Raw genomic sequence first — 25,382 nt, 5'->3', positions numbered from 1 at the left:
TTTGAAGTGAATCTCTTATAGGCAGAATATAGCTAGGTCTTGGTTTTTTAATCCATTCAGCCACTTGATGTCTTTTGAGAATGTAGTCTCGTTACATATAATTATTGGTGTGTACTTATTACCATTTTGTTGTTTTCTGGCTACTCTGTAATTCCTTTTTTTCCTCTTGCTCTCTTTGTGATTTGATTTTCTGTAGTGGGTATGCTTAGATTTTTCTATCTTTTGTATATCTTTTATAGGTTTTTGCTTTGTGGTACCTATGAACTCAAGCTAATTGTAATTACAATTCTACACTGTAATCCCCACCATTTTATTTTAAAATTTATTTATTTATAAATAAGTATTAATGTTTGTTAATAAAAAGGTACAAATTTTAACAAATCATTATGGCAGAAGTTATTTTTACTAATTTTGTCTTTTAACCTACACACTAGCCTTATAAGGACTTAACCCATTACTGTTACATTAGCTTTTTCTGAATTTTACTATATATTTACCTTTACCAGAGATTTATACTTTGCTTTTCTTGCTAATAATTAGTATGCTTTCATTTCAGCTTAAAGTCCCTTTAATATTTCTTGTAAGGCTGAGACCAGTGGTGATTAACCACAGTAGCATTTCCTGTGTAGGAAAGTCTTAATCTCTCCATTAACTTTGCCAGGCAGAGAATTATTGGTTGGAAGTTTTTTTCCTTTCAGCACTTTGAATATCTCATCCCACTTCCTTCTGGCATGTAAAGTTCCTACTGATAAAGTCTGCTGATAGTAGTATAGGGCTTCCTTTATTAAGTATCAAGTGGTCTTTTCCTTGCTGCTGATAAGATACTCTCTTGGTCTTTAACCTGAACCTTAATCACAAGATGTCTCGGTATGGGTCTCTTTATGTTGTTGTTTAGGAGCCTTGTCTCTCCAGGGCAGGTCCTAGAAGTTGGAATGCAAGATGTGGAGTTCAAACTCTTCAATCCTCAGGGAGAAGGCAGGGTTGCAACTTCCCTCCTGATTGTGGGTCTCCACACTGAGAGTGGAGTTGACGGTGAGATTTTTGTCTCAGCCTTTACTAGCTTAGAAGTGGGTTTTTCCTTGTAGGAGTCTCTCGGCTAATGTTGTTTTTTCTTTTCTTCAGAGGAAACTGTTTCTATCTTGAGCTGGAACCCATATCCTTTTAAAATAACAAATTGAAAGCATCACTGACACTATAGATACTGTTTAGCTTAATCTTTACCCAACTGAACAGTAAGGAATAACAGGGGATGTTCTGCTGATGCCACAAATTCTCAGATTAATAGAGATAAGTCACAAGTGGTCATGGGGAAGGATGGGAAAGATAACCTGCAATTACTGATCAGAATAAAGAGAAGTGACAGGTCAGATTTTAACATATTAAGGTACTACTTGAGTATGGTGAGAATTTTTTAATGAAAACAAGACTTTACAAAATAGGACATCTGCCCTTCCCAGAAGAAACCAACTGATTCCACAGAATGTAAGCATCTGTTAACGCTCATTTTATTTACTGTGGATTGCAGACATGGTCTTGCCTCTTCCCTAGCCGGACAACTCCTTATTGCGAGCAGCTAGAGTCCAGGTGTGGCAAGTGGACAAACTGCATCAGTTACGAGACAGAAGACTTTACTAACACACAGTTTATAGATCAAAAGATGTTTCCACGAATACTGGTCCAAGAAATTTTATGGAAAATCCAACAAAAGTTCACTTTCGAAAAATTTTATGGGTATATGATTAGCAATACACAGAATGTTTAATTTTAAAAATATTATGAGACTTAACACTACATTCCCATTGGGAGCATAAAGCTCTGAGTACTGTGACTAAGCAAAGAAAGAGTTTTAAACTTTTCTTTTACAACATAACAAAAGATATTCAAACTAAAAAGGCAACAGATTTGACTAAATGGCAAATCTACCTATATAGTTTTCATTCTGTAAAGAAATACTCCTAAAAGTCACTGGACAGAACAAGATAACCATAACTTTTGTTATAAATCTTTATGTTACAAAGAACACTATTAATCACTACAACAGAAGGTAATTTTCTAAAGGGTATTCATTCTCCAGGTCATTGAAGAATTTTACATTGTTTCCTTATTCAAAAGATTTACCAATTGGTAAGAAGAAACGGACACCTGAAAAATCTTTTTGCTTACCTTTTTGGTTTTTGCTTTGCTACTTGTAGTTTTCTTATACATGCTTTCCAGGTCATTTGGAAATATGACTACTTCCTTTGCTGGGTAAGTATTTTATAAAAATTAAGTGTACAGTGACTACAATGAATATTCCTGAATATAAACTTTCGACCTGTGACAGTATATTACCCATAGAGAAAAGGTACAAAACTACCTAGACAGGTAACGGAGAATTAGTTTCAACAAAAACCTGTGAAAGGCAATTGGCAAATTACAATTTTGATTGGTTTCCTTCATTATTTTTACTGTCTGCCCACAAATACTGCTGTTTGGAGTCCATTTCAGATACTTCTAAGAGTCCACTTCATGAGTTAAATATGTACATACAAAATAAAGCAGATATACTGTAACTTATAAAAAGTAAATTGCTTTATATATTACAGGTTGGAGGCAGGTTAATATAATCAAAGGTTACAGTTCTGAAAAGTATGGTTGTTTCAAGTATTACTGAGCTATACTTAAAGTACATCCTCAACTCTTATCACATTATTTACAGCTGTCCAATAACTCACGCAGTAAAATATCTGAAGTACGAAAACATAATGTTGATGACAAACGTTTTTGAACATCAGGAATAAGATTAATGAACAAAGTAAACCTAGAACAAGGGAAGGTACATTTATTAAAAATAAAAATAGTTGACAATCTCTGATAACAAACAAAACCATTGAGAATTGAAATATATCCAATATACATTGTAACAATGCACATATATTTTAAAAAACTGAAGAGTCATTAAGTAGTTCTGCTTAGAATTTCAGAAAACAGGACTGTGGCTTGTTCCTGCGGAGGCCGGCCCACACCCAGCAGCACCCCTCTGTGTCCTGCGTCACAGTGGCGCATGGTGTGTGTGTGTGTTTATTCAGTGAACAGCAGAATCGCAGTTTCTGTAAGGATGATCCAGTACATAAGTCAGTGGCTCTGGCTCCATTTCATAAAAAAATTTGTGTAGGCTAGAAGCGTTAAGGATGACTGTTTTCAAAAGCTTCAGTTTTACCAAAAGGTACAGAATAAATTACAACTCAATCTAGATGCTTTCACATTATTTTGGACAGTGTAAAAATTTATGTAAAATCTTAAGCTCGCCAAACTAGTGTCTTTAAACTTTATCAAAAGTTCATCACTATTTTAGCATGGCTGGTAAGTCTTTTCTGTCTTTGTCACTAATAATGCTTGTCAAACCAAAGAAGTTTGAAAAAGAATACACACTGCTGAAGGAAAATAGTACCAAAAATGTACCTGGACTTCATTCTTAAGACACACACAGTTCCTGTTGGATACTGGACTGTGAAAGTTTATTATCTTCAGTCTTTTCAGGTCCTGGGCCTTGGCACATCGTCTTTCGCTTAAATAATCGAAGACTCAGTCGTAACAGCTCATTGTCGACCACTGGAGCATTTGTATAAGCTTGTTTTACTGTGCCCTATTTGGAGAAAAAGTTTAAAAAGAGGTAGATTAGGTGACAGTAGAAAAGACAGGTTTAGCTGCTAACAAAGATCAGTTATAAGAAAAATCAGTTTGGGATAGGTATTAAGCTAGCTGTGCATACATGCTAAGTTGCTTTAGTCATGTCAGACTCTGTGACCCCATGGACTGTAGCCCGCCAGGCACCTCTGACCATGGGATTCTCCAGGCAAGAATACTGGAGTGGGTAGCCATGCCCTCCTTCAGGGGGCATTCCCAATCCAGGGATCAAACATCTCCTGCATTGGCAGGCAAGTTCTTTACTAGTAGTGCCACGTGGGCTGTACTGGATATTTAAAAGCAAAATTAAGAAATGCTGTTTTCAGACTCAAGGAATCTTAGAAAAGAAAGCAATCTTGACAACCCCTTACAGGTAATCAGGTAGCTTTCATGTCATTGTTTCCAATGACAAAACAAAACAACAAAAACACATGGCACATTATATGAAGTTCCACACTAATTCAATCTTACTTTCACAGGGCACCGAACATTCCACACTCCTTACTGGTCTGCTAATGTGCCATAAGATGCAGGCTCTAGAACTGAACAAATTCTCCAAAGACAGCTGATCCACGCAATCTACTGAGAAACTACCACCTCCTTTGTTCTAAGAGGTAGACCTCTATTATTGGAACCTAAAGCTATCTTAGAAGTTTTGAAAGTTACTGTCGTGAAATTTTATTTAACATTCTCCAACCATGAATAATGAAAATAGGGTAAGATTTGCTATTTCCAGCACTCTGCTATTTCTCTTCTAGAATCCTTAAAGGAACAATGATGCCTTTTTTTGAAGTTGTGATACACTAAAACTGGCTTTTTATGTATACAGTTCTATGAGTTTTTAACTCATGTTTATAGTTAAGAAACCATGAGCACAATCAGAATAGAAGAGAGAAATTTCATCATTCAAAAAATAAAAAAACCCTTCCTTTGCTTTCCCTCTGAACTCCACCTTCTTCCCAACTCTAACCCCTTATAACCAACGATATAACGGCCAAACCATAACAGCACTTTGATAACGTCATGTCCGTGGTCTGCCCTGAACTGGAAGGATTTACAAGGTTCTGAACGATGGTTCTCAACGAGAAATTTGCAGGGGTGTTTTTAGGTATAATTTCTGAAGGGTACTATGGCACATTAGAGAAGGAACCAGGAAATGTTACAAAATATTTTTTATAAAAAGGGAGCAGGAGTCTGATGACACTGCAAACCATACAGCCTCTCAACTGGGGTTCCTTACCTGAACCAAACAGAAAATAGCTGGGTTTCAAGTCCTTTTATTCTGCTCAAGTAAATGCTTACATGTAATTACTTCTATTTATTTCCTCTCTTCAACTTGGTATGTTTTCATAAACACTATATATATAAACACATTCTACATAGTAATAAAATCTCCTTACCGCTCTATCTGGGAAATGTTTTTCCTTGATCTTCAATTTAAATAAATTTCTAGTATATTTTATTACTGAAAGAAACTTTGCAAATGAAAAGTATTTCACAGGAATAGAGTAAAGCCTCAGTAACAGTTTGCTATTCAAAACAAATGTTCTTCAATAGTATTAAAGTAAAATAAAAGGTATTATAAATTCTAATAAAATTTTTTCTCTTACATGTGTATATGACTGGGAAACCAACTCATAAAAACATAATGAGACCTCAACCTCACTGTAAAGCAATCAAATGAAAAATATGTCCATATGACTCAACACTTTCCGATTTTTCTAAGGAAATAACAGTACCTTCTCATTTTTAACAAGCTGCTTTCGGATTGCAGAATCCCGTCTGAAGCATAACGCTTTACAACATGGTCCAAGATTACTAAGCAGATTTGCTCTTTCCTCTTTTCGTAGTAATGCAGCCATGTTGAGAGCCCCGAGTTCATGTTCAAAGAGACTGTCTGTATCTTTCAAAAAAAAAAGAACACATTAAGGCTTCTGAAAACAGAAGTGTTAACAACTGCTTGGATGAATATTCCACAAAGTCTATATATTATCGAAGTTACCAACACTGACTTCCCTGGTGGCTCAGATGGTAAACCGTCTGCCTACAATGCAGGAGACCCGGGTTCAGTCCCTGGGTCAGGAAGATTCCCTGGAGAAGGAAACAGCAACCCACTTCAGTACTCTTGCCTGGAGAATCCCATGGACAAAGGAGCCTGGGGTAATACTGGGAAATTAGGATTGACATATACACATAACCGTGCGTAAAATAGCTAGTAGGAAGCTGCTGTACAGCATAAGGAGCCCAGCTCAGTGCTCTGTGAGGACCTAGAGGGGTGGGATGGCAGGGGGTAGTCTGAGAGGGAGGGGACATATGTATACATATAGCTGATTCACTTCACTGCACAGCAGAAACTAACACAAAATTGTAAAGCAATTATACTCCAATTAAAAAATTACATACTGAGTAGGGATATACTTTCTTCAGTATTGGGACAGAAACAGACAAAATGGATTAGAAAAAAAAATCAGTATCAGTTATTTCACAAATATTTACCAAATACTATGTGTCACATACTATTCAAAGCAATGGCAAAATTAGTAGTACAGATCATCAGACACTGGATATAGCAGTAAATAAAGTCCTATTCCTTAGAGAACTTCTATTCAGTATCATATATTAGTTCTCTAATAAAGCTATCTCACCACCAAAAAACGGGACTACTTGGTAAAGTGTTAGTCGTTCAGTCATGTCCGACTCTTTGAGACCCCGTGGACTGTAGCCCACCAGGCTTCTCTGCCCATGGGATTTTCCAGGCAAGAATACTGGAGTGGGTTGCCATTTCCTCCTCCAGGGGATCTTCCTGACCCAGGGATTGAACCTGGGTCTCCCATATTGCAGACAGATTCTTTACTGTCTGAGCCACCAGGGAAGCCTGGACTACTTGGTAAGGAAAAATCAAATCCCTCTTCACAGTGATCATTAGTCACGGACAAACTATAGTCTGATTTTGCTAACTATGTAACAGATTTTAACTTGAAATGCCATTAACAAAAGTCACAGAAGCAAATAGCTGCAGATGTGGATAAGACCTTAGGGGTTTCCTTACATCATTTTATGCCCACAGGAGTTACGTGCTTAAGATCACAGAGCCAATCAAACAAGGGAGAAGGAATGGGGCAAGAACTTAAGACAGTGGTCATTTGTCAGATTAACACATATTCACTTATAATTTGTTTCTGACACATACAGTCTATGTATATTGGGCCATATTAAAATCAACACAGTTTCTGCTTATACTAACAGCTGAAGAGACAACATGTATTCATGAAACATAAAACAAACTTTTTCCAATTTTATATTAGTAAAAAGCTCAATTCTTTTACCTCAAACTTTTTCACTCTCACGAACATGATAAAACATTAAATAATCTTACTGCTTTCACCTTTATACCTCCTATCCTTTTCACATTCCTCTTCCCCATTAATAAAGTATTAATAAGCTGCCAAAACACAGGGGATCTTCCCAACCCAGGGACTGAACCTGGGTCTCCTGCATTGTAGGTGGATTCTTTACCATCTAAGCCACCAGGGAAGCCCAAGAATACTGGAGTGGGTAGCCTATCCCTTCTCCAGGGAAACTTCCTGGCCCAGGAATCAAATTGGGGTCTCCTGCATTGCAGGTGGATTCTTTACCAGCCGAGCTACCAGGGAAGCCCAATAAGCTGCCAAAACACAGTGAGGTAGGTTTCAGATAACAGGAGGGAAAAAAAAAAATTCTACAAACTAAAATGTTCTGGAATAATAAAAAGCTGTAGCTGTTTTCACTGTCTAAAATCAATGTGATAAAGTATTTTCAAACTAAATACAGTAGGAGTATATACTAGGCACCACTGCATGTCAAAAACTATTCTAAGTGTTTTACTTGTGATAACTCATTTGCTCCTCCTAACAATCAGGTGGCTTGGCAGTACAATTACTCCCAGTTTGCAGATGGTGACAGTAACATATAGATTCCTGTTGGAATCCAGGCCATCTGGTTCACAGACTGAGTTCTTAAGCACTTTGTAAAAGGCTCAATCTAAACATCTGCATTTGGGCAAAATTCTCCATTTCCCAGGGGGAAGCACTGCCGGGATTATCAATCTGCTTAGATATGAAAAATATCTAAGTTCACTTTCCTAAGATCTACCTCATTTAGCCCTGGGCAAACCACTGAGCACTTTCACACTTACCTGTTAATTTTGATGCAGAAAGATCACTGTGCTATGTTTACAACTTATCTGTAGGTTTAAATTTCTCTCAAAATAAAACTTTGACCATGAGGATTAAATAATGAAAATAAGTGATTCTTAAAAAAAAATTCTTATAACTGCTACATAAGAACAGAACAGAATCCTTTTCAAAGGCATCTTCATATTTATATTAGACATTACACACTTAAATTGGGATGGAATTACCTTTGGGCTTTTCTAAAAGTCTCTGGCATGTTTCTTTGACTTTCGTAAAGAGCTCAGGACCAGCCAACTTTTTAGAAATGCCAACTTGCAGCATAACAGCTCCAGGTGTGAATTTTAAGAGCGCGGCCCCAGGCTCTCGTGGTTCTTTTGGATGCTTTGGCATAAGACCAGACCAATCCACGTCTATCACATCTAGCGGATCTACAAAAAGTTATACAATTTTCTTACACCAAGAAATACCATTCCTGTTATCCAGGGAGAAATACAGATTGCAAGACACAGGAAAGCAAACAGTAATTAATTTTAAAAAGGCATATTCTTAAAAGATTTTCTATAAAAACTAGTATTTAGAATCTAAGAAATTTTACAAATAAACTTCCTCACCAAAGGAAAATAGTAAAGAGGTCATAGGCAAATGCTCCCACCCACCCACATTTCTTTTATATGTGGAATCTAAAAGAATCAAACAAACAAAAAGAAATCCAAACTCACAGATACAGATATTGGTGGTTTCCAGAGGGGGAGGGATCTGAAGGTTAGACAAAATGTGTGAAGGGTATCAAGAGGTACAAACTTGCAATGATAAATAAATCATGGCAATGTAATCTAGAGTGTGGTAACTCTAGTCAACAACACTGTATTCCAACATTAAAAGTTGCTACAAAGTATGAAAAGTTCTCATTACAAGGAAAAAAACTAACTTTGCATGGCGGTAGACGACACCATGTCAAGGTAACCAGACAATGTGGTGATCATGTTGCAATGTATATACAAATGTCTAACCACTATGTTGTGCACCTGAAATTAATGTACTTTATGTCAATTATACTTCAATAAAGAAAAATCCAAAACAAACAAAAAGCAACCAAACAAGCACCTAAGCAAACCCATTCCTACAAATAATGCCTTTACATTGCTTGAGAGAGTCTCAATGAAAGAATTCCACTATTTCACTAAGACTAGGTCTAACATTTTGAAACTTGGTACCAGAATCATCCAAGGGTTAATTAAATCTAGGAATGTATTTAGTTTGAATGAGTACATGCACAACAGACAAACACACAGATACTACTTTTTAAAAAAACAAATAATTCATTATGAAAACTTTAAGAATCAGGCAGTGGCTATAATTAAAATTGAGAATAATCTATCGACTGACAAGGAACAGTTTAGGAAATTAACAAAATAATGTTCTATTCAGAAACAACTAATAGCTGATAATAATAAAAATAACATACATACATTATACATTAGTATAAAAAACTGTAAAATACAAGAGCAAATTAAGTCAAAATAAAGCTTTGATATTCTACATACCCCAAAACCCTTACTATGATAAATTGTTAGTAACAATTGGACTAATTGGGATGATTCAAGAACAATAAAGTTTGTTGATTCATGGTGTAGTCACTGGAGTAAGCTCTGGCAATGAATAAAATACTGTAAATGAAAATATTACTGAATTTAGAAAATCAAGAGAAGTATAGAAATAGTGTTCAAATACAACCTCAACTTATTAAGTTTCTGAATGGTCATTTCAACAGTTTGTGGAACACAGTTGTGAAGCTCTGTACCATATACCTACCATCTGTTTTAAATTCTAGGTCCTACAATAGGAATCAAACCCTGGAAAGGAAATCTTACAATCGTGCTATTTTAGATACTGCCCTTTTCAATTTATAAGCAATGTCTATTTAAATATGAACAAAGCATAATAACTATAATTTTCACTTTATTGGCCTTTCAATGTTAATTAAAACAATTGGGAAGATTCTGTGTTTTATCAATTCTTACAGCATGAAAGGGAAGAAAGAATACCTCAGTATCATAATTAAATACCTTTTATGTTCAACCACCTCTGCAATGATTACCTGGCATCTTCTCCTCATCCTGCTGGTCCTCCCGCTTTTCAGCATCACCTGCCAGAATTTCATCTAGTTCATCATCACTAATTGGCTCGTATCCTTCTCCAGCACCAGATCCCAATGAATGCGCATCATCTAGCTTGGATTCGTCGTCTCCTGTTAAACAGAAAAATTAATTTCATGCCAAAGAGAGCATTAAAAGAAAGGGACATCTAAGTGAAACCAAAGAGGAGAGGCTGGGCACACTAAAAAAATTGAGAAGCATTTTTTAATTTAAAACTACATTTCTTAATTAGTCAAAACACTTGATAATTCCAAAAGAAAACTTAAAAATGAACTAATTTAGTTTTAATGACAAGAACACAGTATGGACAGCAATACAGAAATAGGTTATAAGATTACAATTAAAATATGAGAAACAAAATCTACCACTAACAAATTAATACTAGTTAACTTTTTATAATAAAACTAATTCAGAAGATCCACTAATTTCAGAAGGATGCATTAATTTATCAAAATAAATTCAATTTTTAAAAGCTTACAAACTAATTACTAGGATTAATTTGAAGTTTAAATCTTAGCTCATAATATTTTATTCATGATATGAAGAACTCTACAGTGGTGAGGTAGAAATGTAAGTGCCATTAATTCCCATCCCCCTCCGCCACTGATCTCCCAATTCATCTCCCCTATGCCAATGTTTTCCTTTAATTAATAAATGCAATTTTAAAAGATTGCTGTAATATAATTTTAAAGTATTTTTGTTATTAACCACTAGTGTATCTTCCATTTCTTTTTTTACCAACTTGTCTCAACTACCTATGCTAAAGCTTTGTCTCTTGGTGAGTTACTTGTAAACCTGAATTATCATAGTACTACACAGTACATTTAAGATTTCTAAGCAGGTTCTATCCATATACTTTACTGAGTTTACAAAACTAGGTTTCAAAATGCAACAGTATCTCTTACAGATATAAACTTGCAGCAAATAAACTATGGGATGTTTCTCGTCATTTCTAATAATTTTCTACTCTATTAATTCTGTACTAATCTCCTCATACCCCTACCAATTCACTTCTAAACAATTTTAACAACTTTATTATACAAATATACATCTAAACATAAATGCAAATAAAAGGGTTTTTAACTTTTCAAGCTTATTAAACTATCCTACTTTAAGTGGGTAAAGGTTTTCATTTCACTTCTAAATCTCCATGCCACATTATCCATGACCACAACCAATGAATGGTATATTTTAGGGATGAAGGGCACATATTCCAATCACAGGAGAGTGATTATAATGATTAGTTCAAATTACATTCAATTATACCCCAAGGTTGTACCTCCAATAGTACTATGGCTCACAAACTGATGCTACTGAAATTCAAATTTTAGATAAAGATGAATGTGACGACCACTGAGGTAGAAACGTTTTTGTCAAGTAGAAGAAAATATGTTAACAGTTTGGTGTACTGAAATATATCTAACCAAATAACCAAAAGATACAAGGATGTTTATAGTTTTAAAAGAATGTGAACAACGTTATTCTGGGACTAGTGCTACAGTACAGCAAATGAAAGGAATGTAAAATAGTACTGCTCATGTACTAAGCATCCAAGAAGTTTCTTGGGGGCTTAAAGTGGAAAGGGCACATAAACGCTGGTATCAGAATTGGACAGTTCATGGAGGCAGAATTTCCAGGAGCATTCTCAGGAGAGGCCATTACTATTGTTACCCTGGGCTATAATTCATCACAGAATAAGATGTAGGACAGGTATGGACAGGCAGGACAGATTTTCATGCATCAGCTATTTATTGTGTCCTTGCTAGAGGCGTGAAGATAAAGAAATAAAAACCTATGGTGCCTAACAAAGGAGTACAATATAATGGGGAGAGAACCATGGAAAAATAATTTACAATATGGTGCAGAGATGCTATTAAAGATGTATAAACAAGGTGCTTTGGCAATTTTAAAGAGCACCTTTAGCAGAGACGGTTTCACAGAGGAAATAATCTATAAACTGGGACTTGCTGTTTGAGTAAGAAAAGACAGAAGGGAAAAAGTCTGTCAGGCAATGGGAAGAGCAGGCTCAGAGAAGGCTTCAGGAGGGAGACCATCCAGAGAACAGAGGTGAGTCAGTTTGTACAGCAGGCTGGGGGTGAAGGATGGACAACAGAGGGCCACAGTGGAGGCTGGCTCTGACTGGGTAAAAGGGTGTATGTGGCCTTCTCAGAGTCCCTCATTCTAGGAGCTGGTAGTCAGTTTTAATAAGGGACCTGAGCATCCGCAGATTTTACTACCTGTGGCGGCTCTGGAACTCATTCCTGCAGATACTGAGAGACTGAAGGATGACTATACTTTTATCTCATTTAGGCTTATTAGAACCAAGTCTACCTTAAAAGTACTAACGAGTACAAGTTTTTTAAGTATCATAGGCCTTTTCCTTACAAAATCTATTTTCCCTAAAACAATGGAGTCAATCATCATATCAGATGACCCTTCAAAAGGAAGTACTGGTTTCCTATGAGATTTGAGACAAAACGGGGGAGAGAAACAGACGGAAAGGAGTGACACTCACCTTCCACACTCTCAGTCCTCTCAGCTCTACTTGCATCTTCAAATCCCTGCACAGATCCCAGATCTTTATCCAGCCTTTCTTTATCCAAAGCTCCAGAGTCTCGGGAACCGCCTTCTAGGTCTCTGTCATGGTCACTCTCCAGTTTGACTTCAATGCGTTTTACAGACTCTACTTGAGAACCTTCAAACGTTCTGTCCCTGTCCCTCTCCCGGTCCCTTTCCAGGGCATCGGAGAGTAGTCTCTCCCTCTCCCTGTCCAAGTCTCTCCTTTTGTCCCGTTCCCTCTCCCGTTCCCGCAGTCGATCCCGTTCCCTATTCCGGGGCCAATCTTTATCAGCATCCCGCTCCCAGTCTCTCTGCCGGACTTCCCTCCTTTCTCGCTCCCGCTCTCTCTCGTGCTCATAACGGTCGCGCTCTTGAAGCCTCTCTCTGCTGTCAAATGACCCCGATCTTGAATGGACCTGTCGATCTGACTCAGGAGAACTTCTTCTGGAACTATGGCTTCTTGAATCCTGGCGATCTAAAATCAATGTACCATATACAAAGACTTAACACATGATAAATTAAAACTTACAATTTCTCTTTTTCGGTACTTATTTTAGATAATCCAAAGAACTCATCTTAAGGAAAAAATTCATCTCAAAGAAAAACATCCACCACTCTTCAGTAGTGTCAAATATGCAAAAAGCATGTTTGTTTCCTTATTTCCACTATAACCACAAAAGATCTTTGAAGAAATATGTAAAAATAAGTAAGCATTAACAGAACTGACCATTTCATTATGTACCTCCTCCTCTCCCCCTACCTCATTTACGCAGTCAATAGAGAAAAAGCACTGGTTGCAAGAAGCAGAACCAGGTTAAAATTTTTAGGCATCAATAGAGAACCTGAACACGTAAGTGCTTTCCACCAACATATACTAAGATGCTGGTGTTAAACTGAGTGATGTCACTGAATGTACCTCTACTCTACTGGTATTAATGTGATAATAGGTAACATCATGGTGGGATGGCTAAGCTTTTTAAGCTCCTTGAAAAAATTTAAGGCAGTGTATAAACAACTTATCATTTACTTTAAAAATATAATTCAAACAAAACATAAAAATGTACAAAATACACTCACGTAAGAAACACTGGTTAGGTTACCATTTGTTTTTATTACCTGAGGAAGTACTTCGACTAGGTTCTCCACGCTTTAGCTGATCAATCCTGGATTTTCTCTCTCCTGTGATTTCCAGACTTTTAGTTTTTTCTCTGTCTCTTGAGCCGCTATGCAGCACTCTCTTTCGACCGTTCTGGTCATCCCCACTTCGATGAGCAGAGTCGTTGGATGGGGAGCGGAGACGGCCAGACGTGTGACTGCGATTGCTCCGGTTGCTGCCTAGGCTGCTGCTCCGCTTCTGATCCACTGGCTTGCGATGCGGTGCGTCTTCTATAGTAACATGAGGCGCCTCTACCTTTTCCGCTCGTGTTCTGTGGCACTTCCTATGGGAGTCTTCACTGGTAAAAGATGTATTGGTGGTGAGGAGGGCAGAGGTGGAAATGGTGGTGGTCGATGTGCTGAAGGCCGTGGCAGGGGTGGCCGCGGTAGCAGACAGAGGAGGCGGGGGAGGAGGGAGAGAAGACGGCGAAGGGGTCCTTCCAGGGGTGGCGGCAGTGGCGGCATGCTCTGGCTCCGTCAGATCCGTGCGGTCAGGCACGTCCTCATCAGACCAGTCACTGAACGCTGTATCCTCTTTCTTCTGAGGGTCCTCCAGAGCGCCATCCTTATCACTGGGCATGTCAGCCGGCTCCTCTTTGGCTGTGATAGGCGGAGTCCTCGGGCCTCTTTTCTTCTTACTCTGCTGCACCGTTTCTTCATCAGAGATGTCAGAATCACCTCTGGACCTCTTACGCTTCTTTTCAACACTTTTCTTCTTCTGCCCTTTTTTTGGTGAAAATACTTGACCATCTTCAGATGCTATCTCTGTGTTACCCCTCCCCATTCCAACATCATCATCTCTCTTTCTCTTAATAGGCTTCTTCTGAATCTTTGCTTTTCTTTTGCTCTCCTCATAAGCTCCATCAGAGGTGTCTCGATCTTCGGATGGGTGGTGTCCTGTCAGGTCTTGTGAACGAGTTCTGGAGCTCTCTGTTATTTCTGTCTGTTCTCTCTGCTTATCTACAGAAGAAACTTTCTCTTTGAAATCTTGCTCTTCATAGCGCCTTGAACTTTCTTTTCTTTCTGGTTTACGATCGTCTTCTCTCCATCTACCCTGCCTGTCTTCTGTAAGGTGTGATGGACTAAGAGAACGTGATTCTTGAGGTCGGACAACCTGGCTCAAGAGTCTGTGTTTTTCATCTAGACCAAAAGATAAAAGTCATCAGACTTTCATCATGTTAACAATACTGCATGTTACCTATAACTAACAAACCAGTGTCTCCCTTTTCATTTTAAAAGTTTAAAAATAACAATAATTTCAGTAAAAACCAAAGTACGGCTTTACTACAACTAGTGGGAAATGACAAGTGCCACTGCGGTAAAATGACTACATATTTCAAACACATACTTGTTTTTAGTCACAATGTGATATATTCAGAAGCAGCAGAGCAAGTAAAAATTTTAAATCTTAATTCATCATTCCCTATTGATGTAAAAGAATTGTCTCATGGTTACAAGTGAGTCTGACTCTAGAAACAGGGAACACAGATTCTGCTTACTTTTATCATCCCCACTGTTGTAGGCGTCACTGTCAGGAGAATGCTCTCGCCGGCGCTTAGGTGACTGACGAGGGCTAGGACTCCCTTCATTTCTATAGCGCTTCCTAAATCACACAAACGTAATTTGTAAGATTTCAGGGGATGAAAAAGATTGGTTTTTTTTTTTTTTACTATTATTTCTTACTATAACTAGAATATATAATTGTAGGATAACAATACTATCAGAGCTATCTGTATCATACAAAGGGCATTTATTTAGCATCTTTAACAAAATTCTTCATTTGTTGAGACTTAACGATCGTGGACTTAAAATACATGGCACCATCTCTGCTTTTTTCACCATACATGTAGAATTGCTCACTGACATTCACCAGGTTTAATTACTGTAAAGTGGTAACACAGCAGAGGATTCAACTCTACTAAAACTTATTCATCAGTTTTACTGTTTTATGATACAGAAATACCTTTTGTCGGAAAGCCAAATGAGAAAACCTAGTATTGGCTTTGGGGTCAAATAAGACTTGAGTTCAACTTTTCGTCATGTTACTTATTGTGCAATTTTAGATAAATTCCTTGAAGTCATTCTTAGCTTTTTCATCTGAATATAGATGAAAAATGGGGGTTCATCTCATAAAACTGCAGTGAGGAATAAATTTATTATGTCATAAGCCCAGTGCCTGTCATGTTGTGGGCACATTGATAAAAACTGGTTCTAACTCACCTCTTAAAACTAAATCATCTACTTAATGACAAATTAATAAAATAATTCATATGTTCACTATTTTTTACTCTTTAGTTAAACTTTAGATGACTAGTATTCTGTATCTCTGGATACTTAAGTTATTCTAGTGTTTTCCTATATTTTCACTGAATTTTGACCACTTTTTTTAACAAATACTGTTTATAAATACTATGGCCAGAAGTTGAGTAACACTGTAGCACATGAGTACATGTACCTCCTTGATGGCCCATTTATACAGATGAGCAACCAGGTAGAAAATGAGGCCCCAGATGTAGTATGACACCTGACAGGCCCAAGCTTGTAACAATTCCTTATCTAAAGCTCCTGCCATCATCAGGTAGTCTATTTCCCCATCCTTTGAATCTGGGCTAACCCAGTGACTTACTATGTTCGACAAGAGGATGTGGTGAAAATGACACTGTGTAAGTCTGGAGATTTAGGACTCAAGAGGCCTTTCAGCTTCTGCTTTTGCCTTCTTGGTATGTGTCTACTATCATATGCAAAAACAGAGTTTAGATTATTAGAGGAAAAGAGGTCAAGATGCCCTAAGCAACAACCAGCACCAACTGCCAGACATGTGAGGAAGGCCATTTGGGGTCATTCAGACCTAGCTGACCTGCTAGATTGACTGGAGAAACAGAGTGATCCTACATGAGAATAGCAGAAGAGCCACTCTGCTGAGCTGAGTCAAACTGCCAACCCACAGAATCATGACCAAATAAATGGTGGTGGTTTTAAACTTCTACCATGACAATATACTGAGATGACAATAGATAAAAACATCAAGATATTTATCTCATATACTAAGTTACTTTGAGTAGCTGACTACTAAATTTCTGGGCCCCTTGTCAATGGTTGGAATATTTAACCATGACAAGCTCCAAGAAATACTGTACTTTGAGATTAGAAGCATGAAAAATATAATCAAAGCATAGGACTAAAAAATAAATAAATATTTCAGAATTTTAATCTTAGAAGATAGAGAGTTAAAGAGGCCAGAGAAAAGAGAAAGAATACATATTTTGTGCCTACATGTGTTAAAGGTAATATCTGAATTTTATGTTTAATGTGAGATATTTTCTTTTAATGTGGAGTGAGGGAAGCCAGAGAGTGAACTATAGAAAACCACGGCTACAGACTGAAGGGAAGGCAAGACCTAATGGAAGAAGCCTCCATTTCTGTGGTATGTTGTTTGTCTATAACCAAAATCCGTAACAGCAATGATGAAAATACCTAAAGCAGAGAATGTATTCACCATGAGGCAAATGAGCTAGAAGTAGGGGCAAAGAAACTGAAGCTATATAAATGATTTTCAGTTTGTCTTAACAAATTTAACCGTATCCTCTATTCTAGTTGGCATTAAAAGAAAAAAAAAGAAAGGCCTTTAATTCCGATGTTCGGTTTTAGGTCCGTAAAACCTCAAAATTGACCAATCAGAGTCTGGGATTCTCATGGCTATAGTGACTGGATTAGCTTTCTTGTTTACTCCTCAACTGAAGGCTATAACTGAGCTGACAGCTATAACCCTGGAGTCATCCTAGCCGTCATTTGGGGAAAAGCTTTCTGAGTCTAAAACTAATACATAAGAAAATAGTGCAGAAATACCATTCTTGATGCTTTGAGAATCTGAGTATAATCACATCAGAACAAATAAAAACCCTGGACTTCCCACATACCTGAGCAAATAAAGTTTTTGGTATTAAAAAAAGAAGTGAGAGTAAGGGGGAAAAGAAGAGAAAATGCCCTCAGTATGTAACAACAACACATCTTTTTATTGCAGTAACCTTTGCAATGCCATGGACTGTAGCCGGCCAGGCTCCTCTGTCCCTGAGATTTCTCAGGCAAGGATACTGGAGTGTGTTGCCATTTCCTTCTCCAGGGGATCTTCCCAACCCAGGGATCGAACTCACGTATCTTGCTCGGCAGGCAGGTTCTTTACCACTGATCCACCTGGGAAGCCCACACTAAACAAAACAACAACAACTATAACTCCACAGTCCAGAGAGGACCCCTCTCTCTCTCATCATCTTCGGTGGTTCCAGAAGCTCCTCAGTTCTAAGACATTATGAATGCTTCTGCAGCCTTCAGGCGGTGATTCTGAACTTCTAAGTACACAAAACTCATTAAGGACTATCAGGAACAGGACAAGCATTATGTCCTGGTGATAAGCCAACTCTATTAACTTGTTATACAGTGGATATGAAGGGATGAGATACAAATCCACTGGTTCTACCACTGTTAGGTTGGATTCCTGTTAAGCTGAGATACACGAAAATGCAGAAGAAAAAGAATGAACAGGGTATTGCGGGCCGTTGAGAAACTTAATGTATGGGACTTTCTGAATTGTAAAGGCCCGGCTCGCGGTCACTCACTTGGACTTCCTCTCCTCGTGGCCGTCTCTGGGGTTCCGGTCTTCCCGGACGTCTTCCCGCTTTTCCCTGCGGTCCTCGCGAGCTTTCTCCTTGTCCTCCCACTCCCTCTGGCGCTCGCGCTCGCGCTCCCTCTCCCTCGCTCTCTCCCGCTCGCGCTCGCGCTCCCGCTCCCGCTCCCTCTCGCGCTCGCGCTCCCGCTCCCTCTCTTCGCGCTCGCGCTCTTTCTCCCGCTCGCGCTCCCTCTCTCTCTCCCTCTCTCTGTCGTGCTCCCGGTCTCGCTCTCGCTCCCGGTCTCTCTCCTTCTCTCTTTCTCGCTCGCGCTCGCGCTCGCGCTCCCGCGCCCGCTCTCTTTCCAGTTCTCTCTCTTTCTCTCTCTCCCGGTCCCTCTCCCGCTCGCGCTCCCTCTCCCGCTCGCGCTCCCGTTCGCGGTCTCTCTCCCTAGCCCTTTCGTCTCTTCTATCATCCGTTCTGTCTACTCTTCGTTCCTCTCTCCTTTCATCACGCTCAAGCTCGTCATTCCTTCCCTGATGTCGAATTGGTGAGCTTGGTCTTTGATCTACAATGAAAATCAAGTTTCATCAGTGATTAATTTGACAGATTAAAGCTATTATATTAAGACAGTATGGCAAATCTTAAATTTTATCTGTGTATAGGGTCACACTGGCAACAAATATAAATCAGGTACCATATTTACTTTTAATCATCCAAATAATCACCACTAGATGTTTAAAAATATTCTTTTCTTAAAGGTAACTTTTACTTGCCCTCTACTGCGTTTTCTGCTCCCATCAACCCCGCTCCCACCTCCCGCTGGTCCGCCTTTCATCTTTCTCTGCGTGCTCCCTACCGTGCCTCCAGCCCACTGCTCCAACCCCGCTTTCTGCCATCTCTACCCTTCACCTCTGATCGTCTCTGTCCCCCCAGCAGGCCCTGAGAACACTGGTGGCAAAGGATAGGGGCAGCAGGAGGTGTAGAACATTGGAGCTGAAGGAAAAAAAATTTCCCTCAAGTCACACCTCTAATTTCAGGCGGAAAATATATACACAAAGTGTAGCTACTATGTGAGGAAAATACAGAAGAACAAAACATCTGTCAGTATTTGTTGCTGTGATATCAATTTATCATAAACTAGAATATTAAGGGTACTGATGCTTAGCAATCTTGAAATAAATATAAAAAGTGTTTATTAGTGATCTATATTTATAAATAACTACTAATAAACTGAAAACCTTAATCATATAATTACTCAGATGAAGAGCTGTTTTCTTAAAATGTTAAATGATAACCTCATCAAATTTATATATATATATTTTAAATACATGAATCATATAAACATAGACTGAATGCATGCTGCCCAATATGCCGAGCTGAGCAAGAAACTAGTCTGGTATCAAAAAATGTCTAAGAAAATGGCATGAACCTTTCCACAGAGATAGCCATTTTTGAAAAGCAGGTCACTGTGCCTGGATCTAGGCTACTACAATGTCTCTATTTTCACACTACAAAGTAATGTTTACTAGTTAGTCATAAAGGTCCTAATACAATATGGCCAACAGGGTTTGTACATGAAATCTCCAGCATCAACTTATTAAGCAGAATAATTTTAGGATATTTGTAGGGAAGGGGTCAATATAGTAATTTGAATTTCCTTTCTTATCACAGATAAAAGAGATAAGAATTATCCATGCTTATTCTTTAGAAGTTACATATCAAGCTATGAAAGTTCATAGAATTTTAAAACTGAAAGAAAACTAAACTCTGTCTACCCTCCCTTTCCTCTTTTTCTTCTTAGAATATATGGTCCAAAAGTTGATTTATCAAAGTCACAAAAATGGTAAATACATGAGGCTCTCAGGACTAGAAGTCAGTTCCCTTACACTCCCCCCCCGCTTTTTTTTTAACTTTTGCTGAAATCAATTTAAATTTAAAATGGTTCCATGTACTATACTCTAGTTCCTGGAAAACTATATACTCATGTCTTTGTCTGAATTCCTGGTTTGGGGGTCATACTAATGTCACAAAGATTATAAAACAACCTGAAACAAATTTAATACTGTAATTTATAGCAATTCATATTTGAAATTTATGATTACAGCAATGTTAGGGAATAGACTGCTTTATTCGGGCAAGCTTTTTCTGACAAATGAAAACTCTCATCTTCCCAACCACACTGACAAAATTCCATACTTCAAAGAAAATGGAAAGGAACATCACTTAATACATCTCATCTTCTGTATCCTTCCCCAAAAATGTGTTTTTCAAAGATACACCTCTCTTCACATATTTCCTTACTTTTTAATGAATGGCATGCCCACTCATGAAACCCATTCTGAGTTTTCCAAGTCCCACTGTATTCAAGTACCATAAATTTCACTCTCAAAATATTTCTTTTTTCCATTTCCTCTCTCAATTCCTACAATTCATATTATTAATTTAGACTTTGGTCAGTTCTTCTTGGATGCCCATGTTATCAGCAGTCTCATGTTGTCTTTGGTCTTTTTGTAGATTCTCTAATGCTTTTATTTTTATTGATGAAAACTATTTTTTTTCCCAACTGCTTTAAAAAAAAAAAAAAGGCTGTTTAAAAGTACTTATTATAGGCAGTGAAAAAGGCAATTAAATCCACATTTGTTAGCCTGACTTATTAGGCCATTTACAACATGGTCCTTTTTCCTAGCTTCTTTCCTTTCCTTCCAATTGTAGCACACCTCTGCTCCAACCTCATGATTCTTTACTCTCCAAAGCATATGTTTTTTCAGTCCTGTGTGTCTGCACATGCTAGACTCTCTCCCTGACAGTGTTTCTTCCATGGCTCCTTCTAGCCAAATCCTATTCATCCCTCAGGCCCTAATTCAGATGTCTCTTCAGGATGCTTTTGTGGATTGCCTCAGAATTCTAGGTGCATCTTTGTCTTCTCACAGGACTTCACACAGTAATAGTATTTATCATATCTGACTGTCTACCCTAATCAGCCTGTGAAGAAAATTCCTGAGCACAAGAACAAGGTCCTGAGCACATCTCTACCTCTGACCTCTACCCATCTCCCTTTGCTCACCATACTCTAGTCACCCTTTGCTCACCATACTCTATAGAGTCACACTGATCTTCTTTCAAATTCTAGGACATATGAAGTTATTTCCCATCTCAGAGAATTGGCACATATTCTTTTCTCTGCATATAATGTTTTTACCCTCAATACCTACAATGCTAACTTCTTTCCTTGCATTTATGCCTCTGCATATATGTCATCTCAAATTTTTCATAAGCACACTATTTAAGGAAAGTAGGTCCCACTCATCCTTTATTTCTATCTGGATCTCTTGGATGTTTCCTTGATAGCATCCACCAATCATTTCTTTCTTCATGGGGCATATCATCCCTTTTATAAAGTTCTCTAAGTGTAAGAACTGTTGTACTCCCCAAACCCAGCAAAGTGCAGGGGTACTCAATATTCATTTGTAGAATATATAATCAAAAGTATATTTCTATTTCAATTGTACAACTAATATTTACTGAGGTACTTATAGTAAAATAAAATAGAAACAACAGGACATGTAGTCAGAAAACCTACAGTTTGAATTTTAGCTTTAGAACTTTATTCTCTGACAATGAAAAGAATCATTACCCTTCTCTTGGCCCAAGTCTCCTAAATTATAAACACAGATTTCCTTATCATACCTAAGCTCACAGATTTTGAAAGATAAAAGGATTTAAAACATACATTTTCTGACTTAATAAAGAATATTAAGCCAGAGAGTATATAAAGAGCAACTTTCAAAGTTCTTGGTAACTCAATACATATGTGGACTGAAACCAAATGTTACACTGAATTCAGGCATGAGATGAAAAAAATCTGAGAGGGACATCAAACTAGAAAAAAAGAAAAAAAGTAAGATATTAAAAAAGCATTATCAGGACACAGTGTTAGATTAAAGAAAATAAAGACTGGTGAATCAGTGTTTGGGAAGAAATAATTTCAGGCATTAACACAGATCATATCAACTCCAGCCTCATCTGTAACTAAGGAAATCATACACATCTTTCAACCCAAACGCATTAAGCTTGCTATAACAAACTCAACTCAGCAGCGCGCATCTATGTCTCTGATCTCATCTATGCTCTCAAAAGTACAAGCTTAGTGTCTTCGCTCTCCTCTTATTCCTACCCATATCAAGATGAATGTTGCCTTATATATAAAACAGCCCACTCTGAAGCATCAACACTGAGTTCCCTACTCCGTCAGGTCTTACATGACGTTAACTTCAGCATTATAGCAAACCTTACTTTAGTAACTAGGTAAAGTTAGTAAGACCTTCATAAGGTCACAGACGCTCAAAGGCCTAACACGTACTGACAATAAAAGCTTGTTTAAGAAAGTACTTATAACCCTTCTAAACTGCTTTCTAGTATCTTGCTTCAAAATACTGATTTAAGAGGTCTTCTAGTAGAATAACAGAAAATTTTTAGCTTAGCTTAAAATATACAAGAATATAAAGTTAGCTAAACTAAGTAATACATATTCTCAGGAAGGAACACAAATAAACTGTTTCTCCAGACAGCCCCTAACCCTGTCATCACTGCCTTTGTCTTGTTCCTCCCTGGCAGTCCTTACAAGTCTGTGTGTCACAGTTAGTGAGTGAGTGAGTGGTCAGGACACTCAGATGAGAAGCTATCTCCTGAATCAGAAATACCTGAAACAGCACCCAAGCACCTATGTTTTTTAAAACACTGTGAGCGGTTTGGTTAAGGTAAGAGACATACAGCAAGGCACCTCAACTCTTGCAGTATGCAAGTACCTACTAATTCAGTACCTGCTCTGTTACCAAGTGAGTACTGGTAGCCAGTTATTTAGATAATCTCTACTAAACTAAGTAAAAAAAGATTATATGAATAAATAGCTTCAAGTGTGCCAACAAACAAAAGTCTTAAAAGATATTTTATGTTAAAAAGTAAACTGATAATGGTTGGAAAAGACTGCAATTCTCCCAATCACTGTTGGTAACTATTTAATAGTATCTCAGTTAACAAACCTCTCTCTCTGTTGTCACGACGGTCTCTCTCCCCGTGTCTTCTCTCAAAGGAAGAATCTCTTGCTTGCTCTCTGTTGTCTCTCTCAGGGTATCTGTCTCTTTCAGGATAGCTGCTTCGCGTCTCCCAGCTGTCATGATAGTTGCTACTACTACTGTGACTATCAATCTGAGAACCTCTTGTGCCTCGACTTCCTAAACAAAGGATATTCACACAAATATTTAACACATATACTTCATTCAACAAGTTGTCAGTCACAATCCTTCCTCCCCCAAAACATGTAAAGATGTGTGGGTTGTTGTTGTTGGGTTCTTTTTGGTGAGTTTTTATATCTGAAAGTGTGGTAATCATTGTTGAAAACGATATTATATGCTGGATTAGAATACTCAAAGTGTCTAATGACTGACTTGAGTAAGCTTAAGTCCTCATTTTCCCTTCCTATAAAAAAAGGACACATAATGAAATCATAAAGCAAACAGACTCATTTCAATTAAGCCAAACAACAATGGAACAAAAAATAAAAACTATTAATGCATATCTAAATTACAGAAATACCATAAAAACATTTAAAATATGAATTATGGATATATCACATTGACTACACTTTATAAAGAAAACATTCTAATACAGAACCAAGGTACTTTGTTGACAGTAGGTGATACCTGAAAATTTTCATTAAAAAAATTGGGAAATGAATGTTCACAGTAGCATTGTTATAGCCCCAACCGTAAAGTACCCAACTGTCTTTCAATGGGTGAAAGGCTAAACAAACTGTGGTACATCCAGATCACAGAATATTATAAGTTACAAACTACTGATACACGCAATTACTTGGAAACTTAAGGAAATTCTGCTAGTGAAAAAGCCAATCTCAATAGGATGCACACAGCAGGATTCAGTTTATGTAATACTTGTGAAATAATAATTACAAGATGATAGACATATTGGCGGTGGCCAGGGGTCAAGGACAGGGAGCCGATTTGAATGTGGCTACAAAGGGATAACAAAGGGAGTCCTGTGACAATACAGTTGACGATCCTGATTGTGGTGATGGTAATGCAAGACTACAGAGTCACTATGGAAAATATTGAATAGTATAGAAGTTCATAAAAAAATTACAGAACTACTACCTGATCCAGCAGTTCCAATTCTGGGTACAGAGCCAGAGAAACTGAAATTAGGATCTGAAAGAGAGATCTGTACTCCCATATCTGTATTCCCAGGTTCACTGCAACATTATTCACAACAGCCAAGACAGACACAACCTAAATGCCCAATGAGAGATGAATGCGGAAAAAATGTCATATATACATAGAATACTCTGGCCACCTGATATGAAGAGCCGACTCATTGGAAAATACCTTGATGCTGGGAAAGACTGAAGGCAGGAGGAGAAGGGGACAACAGAGGATGAGATGGTTGGATGGCATCACTGACTCAATGGACATGAGTTTGAGCAAGCTCCAAGAGACGATGAAACCTGGCATGCTGCAGTCCATGGGGTCACAAAGAGTCAAATATGACTCAGCGACTGAACAACAACAGATATATATATATATATATAAAATAGATTTGTCTTTGTTGTTTTTAGTCACGAAGTGGTGTCTGACTCTTTTGCAACTCCATGGAATAGAGCCTGCCAGGCTCCTCTGTCCATGGGATTTCCCAGGCAAGAATATGGAGTAGGTTGCCATTTCCTTCTCCAACTGATCTTCCCAACCCAGGGATGGAAACTGCGTTTTCTGCACAATGGCAGGTGGATTCTTTACCCCTGAGTCACCTGGGAAGCCCTATGAAGGATTATTCACCCTTTAAAAAGAACACAGTCCTGCCATTTGCAACAACATGGAAGACATTTTGCTAAGTGAGATAAGTCAGACACAGAAGGACAAATGCTACATGATACCACTTATATGTGGAAACTAAAATAGTCACACTCATTGAATCAGAGAGTAGATAGAACGGTTTTACCAAGGGGCTGGTGAGAGGGGGAACATGGAGGACTAGTCAAGGGGTACAAAATTTCAGTAGTA

The 25,382-nt window shown here is 38.0% G+C and overlaps 1 protein-coding gene across 6 annotated transcripts in view; it reads right to left on the bottom strand.

The window, feature by feature from the left end:
* ZC3H13 (zinc finger CCCH-type containing 13) overlaps nucleotides 1,482-25,382 on the bottom strand; it is a 98,472-nt gene continuing 74,571 nt past the window's right edge. For 5 of the 6 annotated variants that reach the window (XM_018056760.1, XM_018056763.1, XM_013968205.2 and 2 more), the window contains 9 exons: nucleotides 23,352-23,543; nucleotides 18,322-18,877; nucleotides 15,208-15,311; nucleotides 13,670-14,848; nucleotides 12,510-13,028; nucleotides 9,937-10,086; nucleotides 8,066-8,266; nucleotides 5,406-5,569; nucleotides 1,482-3,625 (listed from right to left, as the gene is read on the bottom strand). In XM_018056760.1, coding sequence (XP_017912249.1) covers nucleotides 3,455-3,625; nucleotides 5,406-5,569; nucleotides 8,066-8,266; nucleotides 9,937-10,086; nucleotides 12,510-13,028; nucleotides 13,670-14,848; nucleotides 15,208-15,311; nucleotides 18,322-18,877; nucleotides 23,352-23,543 — 3,236 coding nt within the window. In that variant the 3' untranslated portion in view covers nucleotides 1,482-3,454. The remainder of the gene's footprint in view (nucleotides 3,626-5,405; nucleotides 5,570-8,065; nucleotides 8,267-9,936; nucleotides 10,087-12,509; nucleotides 13,029-13,669; nucleotides 14,849-15,207; nucleotides 15,312-18,321; nucleotides 18,878-23,351; nucleotides 23,544-25,382) is intronic. The other variant, XM_018056761.1, reaches the window with a different exon arrangement.

This window comes from Capra hircus, chromosome 12 (genome assembly GCF_001704415.2).
Source record: "Capra hircus breed San Clemente chromosome 12, ASM170441v1, whole genome shotgun sequence".
In the NCBI taxonomy this organism is placed as follows: domain Eukaryota; kingdom Metazoa; phylum Chordata; class Mammalia; order Artiodactyla; family Bovidae; genus Capra; species Capra hircus.
This window is presented reverse-complemented; position numbering and strand designations above follow the sequence as displayed.